The sequence below is a fragment of the Erigeron canadensis genome, chromosome 7 (assembly GCF_010389155.1).
Source record: "Erigeron canadensis isolate Cc75 chromosome 7, C_canadensis_v1, whole genome shotgun sequence".
In the NCBI taxonomy this organism is placed as follows: domain Eukaryota; kingdom Viridiplantae; phylum Streptophyta; class Magnoliopsida; order Asterales; family Asteraceae; genus Erigeron; species Erigeron canadensis.
The window spans coordinates 17,301,992-17,310,571 of record NC_057767.1 but is presented as its reverse complement, the minus strand read 5'-3'; the positions used below and the strand labels follow the sequence as shown (position 1 = coordinate 17,310,571).

Here is an 8,580-nt window from a genome sequence, read left to right as displayed (position 1 = left end):
GAAATGAAGGGGTTAGGGTTAGGTTCCTAGGGTTTTGTTGGTTCATGTTTCCCCCTTTGATCGAGTTTGACCATCTTTGACCCTACTAAAACACATTTGACTCGACCATTTTACAACACTCATGACCCGTAAATTTATTTTGTCGTCATATTTAAATGTAACTTTTCAATAGCTTTCTAACGACTATAAATATGTCTATATTTAGCTATTAAATCTTTAATTGATTTAATTTTAAGTATTTTACTTAATTTGGCATTTCCACAAGACAACTAGTTTTCTTCCTGTTCTCGAGTCCACGTACAATTTTTCTAAAATCTAAATGCTCACAAAGTCCGAAATAAACACAAATCCATTTATTCCATGATAAAATCTTAAAGTCTAACGACGTACATAACGAACAAACTAAAAATGACAAGAAAAGTATTTCGGAAAGTACGGTCAGATGACGGTTGTCACAGCATTACCCCGTTAAAAGAATTTCGTCCCGAAATTTAACTCGAACTAGTCCCATTAAACAATTGGGGGTATTTTGTCTTGAAATGATCTTCCCGTTCCCAAGTATAGTCAGGCCCTCTAAAGGATCTTCCCGTATTTTGCTTTGAATTCCATCGAACCTTGATAAGTGTATACTTAGTTTTCTTTAGTTTCCGCACCTTGCGATCCACAATCTCTAAAGGCTCTTCAACAAAATTCAACTTATCGTCAATCCGGATTTCGTCCATAGGTACATGACGATCTTCTTCAGCTAGACATTTTCTAAGGTGCGACACATGAAATATGTCGTGAACTCCCTTAAGCTCTTCCGAAAGTCTCAATCGATAAGCTACTTCACCAACTCTTTCTAGTATCTCAAAAGGTCCAATAAATCTAGGTCCAAGCTTTCCACTCTTGACAAATCTAACCACTCCTTTCCAAGGGGAAACCTTAAGGAGTACACGGTCTCCAACATTGAACTCTAAAGGTCTACGTCTGACGTCCGCATACTTCTTTTTTCGTTCACGTGCTAATCTAAGTCGCTCTTTAATCTGAATTATTTTCTCAGCAGTCTCTTCAATAAGCTCAGGCCCAACCAATTAGCTATCGCCAAAGTCAGACCACGCGACAGGTGATCTACATTTCCGTCCATACAATGCCTTGAAAGGGGCCATATCAATACTCGCATGATAACTATTGTTGTAAGAGAATTCTATCAAATGTAGATGATCATCCCAGTTACCACCAAAATCTAAGACACAGGCTCTCAACATATCTTCTAAGGTCTGAATCGTACGTTCACTCTGACCATCAGTTTGAGGATGGTACGTCGTACTCATATCTATCCTAGTCCCAAAGGCCTTCTGAAACCCTCGCCAAAACTGAGAATTAAAGCGAGTATCTCTATCTGAAATAATCGAAACTGGTACGCCATGTTTCGATACGACTTCCCTTACATACTTCCTCACCAATTTCTCTGTGGGATCTTTTTCACGAATAGCTAAGAAATGAGCAGACTTTGTCAATCTATCGACGATCACCCATATCATATCATGACCCTCCTTCGTCCTAGGTAGTTTGTTAATGAAATCCATAGTTATGTTCTCCCATTTCCATTCAGGAATCTCTGGCAGTCTGAGTAATCCCGCAGGCTTTTGATGTTCCGCTTTCACCTGTAGACATGCCAAGCATCGGCTTACAAACTCAGCAACATCTTTCTTCATGCCAGGCCACCAATATAGCTCACGCAAATCATAGTACATCTTGTCGGTGCCCGGATGTACCGAATACCTTGTATTATGAGCTTCGTTCAATATCAATGCTCGTAAATCACCAGTTGAAGGAACCCATAGTCTGTCCACGAAATACAAGCCATTATCGTCTCTTCTATCCAAATGTTGTTCCATTCCTTGTATTTCCTTCTTAAGAAGATCTTTATCGCCAACAACCACCAATTGTGTTTCTATGATCTGATCTCTAACACTTCTTTGCACTGTCATACTCATAGCACGTACTCGTCTAGGCTTAACCCTTTCCTTACGACTTAAGGCATCGACCACTACATTGGCTTTCCCCGGGTGATAACGAATGTCACAGTCATAATCGCTGAGTAACTCAAGCCATCTTCGTTGTCTCATATTCAAATCTTGTTGATTGAAAATATGTTGTAAACTCTTGTGATCCGTGTAGATTACACACTTGGTTCCATACAAATAATGCCTCCAACACTTTAATGCAAAAACCACTGCTCCTAATTCCAAGTCATGGGTTGTGTAATTCTTCTCATGGACCTTCAATTGTCGTGAGGCGTAAGCAATCACTTTGCCTTTTTGCATGAGCACACAACCTAATCCTTGACCTGATGCGTCGCAATACACTACAAAGTCATCAGATCCTTCAGGCAGACTCAAAATCGGCGCATTACATAGCTTATCTTTCAAGATTTGAAACGCTGTCTCTTGTTTCTCACCCCAGACATACGGCCTATCCTTCTGAGTTAATTGCGTAAGCGGCAACACAATCTTAGAGAAATTCTCGATGAATTTTCTATAGTAGCCAGCCAGTCCAAGAAATTGTCTGACTTCAGTCGGTGTCTCTGGTGTTCTCCAGTTCTTGACTGAATCAATCTTGCTAGGATCCACGTGTATTCCATCTTTGCTCACGACATGTCCCAGAAAGTGTATCTCATCAAGCCAAAACTCACATTTAGAAAATTTTCCATACAGTTTTTCCTTTCTCAGTAATTCTACTACTTTTCTCAGATGTTCAGCATGTTCTTCCTTTGTCTTTGAGTAGATTAGGATGTCGTCGATGAACACAATTACACACTTATCCAAATACGGTCGACACACTCTATTCATCAAATCCATGAATACTGCTGGAGCGTTGGTCAATCCGAAAGGCATCACTGTGAACTCAAAATGTCCATATCTTGTCCTAAAGGCAGTCATTGGTATATCGTCCTCGTGTACACGCAGTTGATGATACCCTGAACGTAAGTCAATTTTTGAGAAACACTTCGCACCTTGAAGTTGATCGAATAGAGCATCAATCCTAGGAAGAGGATAACGATTCTTTACTGTTAACTTATTCAACTCACGGTAGTCGATACACATGCGAAAAGAGCCATCCTTCTTTTTAACGAATAAGACAGGTGCTCCCCACGGTGACTGACTAGGTCTAATGAATCCCTTGTCCTGAAGTTCTTTTAATTGTGTGGCCAATTCCTGTAATTCAGTTGTTGCTAATCTATAGGGAGATTTTGCTATAGGAGCTGCATTAGGAACGAGACTAATGCGAAAATCAAGTTGTCGAGACGGAGGTAAGCCAGGTAATTCATCAGGGAAGACATCCTGATAGTCCCGAACGACGGGGACATTAATCAAACTAACCTCTTTAGCGTCAGCACTCATGGCACGACCTTCAAAAGAATCAGATACCTCGCCCTGAACTTCTAGTATCTCGCCATTTGGTAAGGGAATGCTAACAATTTTTGCACTACAAAGAATCGTCGCATCGACCAAGGACATCCAGTCCATACCAACAATAACGTCAAAGCTTCCCATTTCAAAAGGTACTAAGTCAATAAAGAAAGCATAATTATTAAGAACTAATGTGCACGAACGGATGACCTGGTCTAATCTAACTAACCCACCATTAGCCATTTCTACGTCAAAACATAAATACATAGGGCTCGGCTTAGCACTCAATAAAGGAACGAAACTAGTCGCGACAAAACTATAATCAGCTCCAGAATCAAAGAGAACAGTAGCATAATGACCATTTAGAAGAAAAGTACCTGCAACAACGTTCGGGTCGTTGCGAGCCTCGGCAGCATTTAGAACAAAAGCACGACCTCTAGCAGCTGGAGCCTGATTGCCCCTATTCTGATTGGGTCCAGTAATCTGTAGCTGGTTAGGATGAACTGCCACTTGAACCTGTTGCCCAACCTACTGAGGACATGTGTTCCGATAGTGATCAGTGGCCCCACATTCATAACATCCTCCACGAACTCCGGTTGGTCTCCTTTGATTCAATGGCACAACATTCAATGGTGCTCTATTCAATGGTGCCATCTGGGTCCTTGGTTCCCGATAGTAATTCGCCAGATGTCCAGTCTTATTGCAGTTGTAGCATGTTAAACAGTTCTGATTTGCTGCATGGTGAAGATTGCACTTGGTACACTTAGGATGAGGACCCACATAATCCTTTTTGCCAACATCAGTCACTGCAAATACCCTGCCTCTGTTTTGTCTCTTCCCATCAGATCGCCAAACTTTCTTATTATTACTCGTCCCACTGATTTCCTTCCTTTTTGTCCCAACAGCAGTAATAGTTCCACACTGAACCAACTCCTCTCTCATAGCCTCAGACCTCAATATAGCCTCCTCTAGGGTAAGTGGGTGAACAGCAGCCATAGTCGACCTAACTTGAGGAATTAACCCACGAAGATACTTCTCTATAACTTTGTTCTCAGGTTCAACCAAATGTGGAACGAGCCTTGAGAGTTCATTAAAACGGGTAGTGTAGCCAGCATGATCAGCACCGACCATCTTATGTTCCAAAAACTCTCGTTCTAGCTTCACCAGTTCAGTTACGGTGCAGAACTTTTTCATCATCAACTCTCTGAAGTTATACCAAGACATCGCCTCTGCCGCTAATCTGCCTCTGATTCGGCACTGAGTGTTCCACCAAGACAAAGCATCTTTAGTGAAAGAGTTCGCCACATACTTGACCCTTTGTTCAGGAGTACATTCACTAATACCAATCACAGCTTCCATCTTCTCTAACCATTGAATAAACTTGACTGCTCCACCTCTACCATCATACTCTTGCACACCACAATCCTTAAAGTTTTTGTAAGTACAAGTCCTGACACCACTTCTAAGTCCCCTTGGCACATTCCCAAGTCGAATTCCTTGATCAACGTCTTCATAATATTCACCATCCTGATCATCCTCAGCGTCCTCATACTGAGCATCATCATACTGAGCATCTTCATTCTCTGTATTTTGTTCATTTTGAGCATTTTGTGCGAGTATAGTATTAACCACTTGGGTGATCATGGCAATCATGGCTGGATCTGGTTACATTCCAGTTTGCTCATTAGTAGTTTCATTTTCAGCTTCACCACGACCGCGTCCACGACCACTACCTCGGCCGCCACCGCGGCCTGCACCACGTCCAACTCCACGACCAGTACCTCGCCCTCCAGCTTGTTCGTTTCCACGACCTGCACCGCGGCCAACACCTTGAACTACTTCAGGCCCAGTGCCACGACCAATACCACGGCCTCCACTCCGTCCAGTTCCTCGACCCATACCACGACCTTGCCCAGAGTCTTCGTTTTCACCACGGCCTCTTCCACGACCGCCGCTAGTTCCAGCACTAGTTCTTGTTCTTGCCATTGTCCTATAACCACGCATCGTTAGTCGGGGAAGAATACACTCGACGATGTTAATATCACAAGATACTCTCAGTGAGCTCTCTCATCTTATGGTCTAAGGAATGCTATCTAGAACCTAAACTATTCATGCAATTCATGTCAATGCAATACATATATATATACTAATAATATATAACCCTAAATCGCAGTTAAAATGTGGTCCGAATCTAACACCTACATCCGTTGCACTAGTGGTGTATGTATACAGGGTGTACCAGCGGCTAACCCTCCACACTCCTAGTACATCTAATGCAAGGTCGGATCACGGTACTGGTGTGCTCTCTAGGTATTGGTTGGGTATGTATACAGGGTGTACCAGCGGCTAACCCTCCACCTAACCAACACCCATTAAGCATCCCAGAGTAGCTACCACACTTTCACTACAAGTGCAATCACTGATGTCAATAACTGTCGCAAGGCATGGCGGTAATCATAGAACAGTTGATCAGGCTTTTCTATGATTATCGCTATGCGATACTAGTTAGCGTCATCACTTCATCTTGCTCTAATACACATAAGTAATCAAAATAACACCGAAAGCACACAGTCGCCAAATAATAGCCACAGTCAAAATAAACACAGGGATAATAAGTCTAAATAGAATGTGAACTCACAATATAAGCGACGTTAGCACATCTAGAATGCATCTATGATTCCTATCGTAAATGCTATACGGGGTTCTTAGGTTATAGTCTTGGCTTTTCCACCTAATTCTCTACAACCACGGCTCTGATACCATTCTGTAACACCCCACCGTTGGCGGAAACATGAGGTGTCATGAAAAGTATACTAAAACGTATCAACACAAAGGTTAATGAGTTCGTTTGTTTTAGTCAAAAGCCTAGTCAAAGAAATAAGTCTTTTGTCGATTATTTTAAGTCTAAACCAGTAATAGTTCAATATATAATGAGCAGAGTTACGCCATAATAAGTCCAAAAGTCTCAATGTCTCAAAGTCCGGCCTTACGGTACCTGCCTTAGTCCAAAGTCTCAAGTCCCAACTCATACAATAAGTACGTCCAAAGCACAACAAACAAACACATAATATCACACATATAACAAGATCAAAGCACGTCAAATGGCACAAGTAACTCTATACGCACAGGCTCAATATTGAACATAAAACAGAAATCGGCAGAACTGTTTGAAAATAAGTATACTTTCCACCCCAAAACTTGTAAAAAGAGGGGCTACGAAACTCACCTGAAAGCAGCACAAATATAAATATCCTATATCAACGAACAGGAACATGAACTGTCAGAAACACTGAAACAAGCTTACTATCTGTCCAAAAGTCCTACATTGTCCACAAGTCACCCAGTAAGAACTTACTTAATTGTACAAGTCCATGTCCTACACTAGTGTCTTAGGAAATGCCATTATGTCTCGTCAAATGTCATAATATGTATATTATATACATATATATATATATGTATATGTATATAACATAGTCTCTTGTCCTTATTAATTGTCCAAATGAAATTGTTCGTCTAATAAGGTCATGTTTTAATGTTTATATCTCGTCAAGTCTTCATATATAACGTCATAATAAACCATGTTAAGTCCGGAAAGTCATATAATTTATTTAGTCCTTATAAGTCTTTTTAGATATATATATATGTAAAGTCATATGTCCATATAGATTTTAATTCTTTTATATATATATCCATACTAATTTCGTACTTTTGAAGATTGGAATTTAATTATAAAATTTTGAGATTAACTTTTTATTATAGATCAATTAATTGAAATAAAACTTTTATTTATTTAAAACTTTAATTTTTGACTAAAATACCAAAATAATATCCAAAACCCTAATCCTTATCAATTAGCCGTCGTTGACCAAGTTTGACCAAACAAAAAATTTGAACTAACACCAAACTACAAATCAAATCCAATTTTTGAACCAAAACCCTTTTCTGGCCGGTTTGACCAAGTTTAACCGGCATTGACCGGCGTTGACCGAACCAATAATCAAGAACAAGTCTAGATTCAAACACAAAAATACAATCCAACCACTTTCATAACCCGGATCTATGATAGATCTAAACAAAAACTAAACAAAATTGCTTTTATTCTTCGATTAAACAAGATTTCGGATTTCGGATATATATGCAACCGAAAACTTATTTTATGTTAATAAAGATTTCGGATCTAACAATTTCGGATTCAAGATCTTTGAACAAAATAAATTTCGAGCTTAACAACTCGGATATACAAAGATTTCGGTGTAAAGGTTCGGATCTAAGGATTTCGGATCCAAGATCTTCGAATTTCATAGATTTCGGACATACATACACACACACACACATATATATATATAACCGAAAATATATATGTGATATATATAAAAAAAAAATTCGGATTTAAAAGGAGAAGAAAGAAGAATAGCCGATTTATATATGTTTATTTGTATTTATATATGAACTCCAAAACGATTTATATATACAAAATTAATGTTTTCGGATCTATATATAAACATAGCCGATTTATATATATAAATGAAGGAAATCCATGATTTGAAGAAGAAAGAAACCGTTTAGATTCAAGTATCTAAACAAAACGTACCCAAAGATGAAAGAAAATAGAGAAAGAGATCGAGATTGATGATTGATGGTGATTCGGTGGTGGTCTTGTGGTGGTTGTTGCGGCCGGATTTGAGAGAAAGAGGGGAAGGGGGCGGCTGGGAAATAGAGAGAGAGAAGAGAGTGTGTAAGTGAGAAGGGGAGGGGGAGAAATGAAGGGGTTAGGGTTAGGTTCCTAGGGTTTTGTTGGTTCATGTTTCCCCCTTTGACCTAGTTTGACCATCTTTGACGCTACTAAAACTCATTTGACTCGACCATTTTACAAGACTCATGACCCGTAAATTTATTTTGTCGTCATATTTAAATGTAACTTTTCAATAGCTTTCTAACGACTATAAATATGTCTATATTTAGCTATTAAATCTTTAATTGATTTAATTTTAAGTATTTTACTTAATTTGGCATTTCCACAAGACAACTAGTTTTCTTCCTGTTCTCGAGTCCGCGTACAATTTTTCTAAAATCTAAATGCTCACAAAGTTCGAAATAAACACAAATCCATTTATTCCATGATAAAATCTTAAAGTCTAACGACGTACATAACGAACAAACTAAAAATGACTAGAAAAGTATTTCG

The 8,580-nt window shown here is 39.3% G+C and overlaps 1 protein-coding gene across 1 annotated transcript; it reads right to left on the bottom strand.

Moving 5' to 3' along the window:
* Positions 1-5,060: 5,060 nt before the first annotated feature.
* LOC122609030 (glycine-rich cell wall structural protein 2-like) lies at positions 5,061-5,399 on the bottom strand. The gene has a single exon (XM_043782091.1). The coding sequence runs from the start codon at positions 5,397-5,399 to the stop codon at positions 5,061-5,063; it is 339 nt and encodes a 112-aa protein (XP_043638026.1).
* Positions 5,400-8,580: the final 3,181 nt, after the last annotated feature.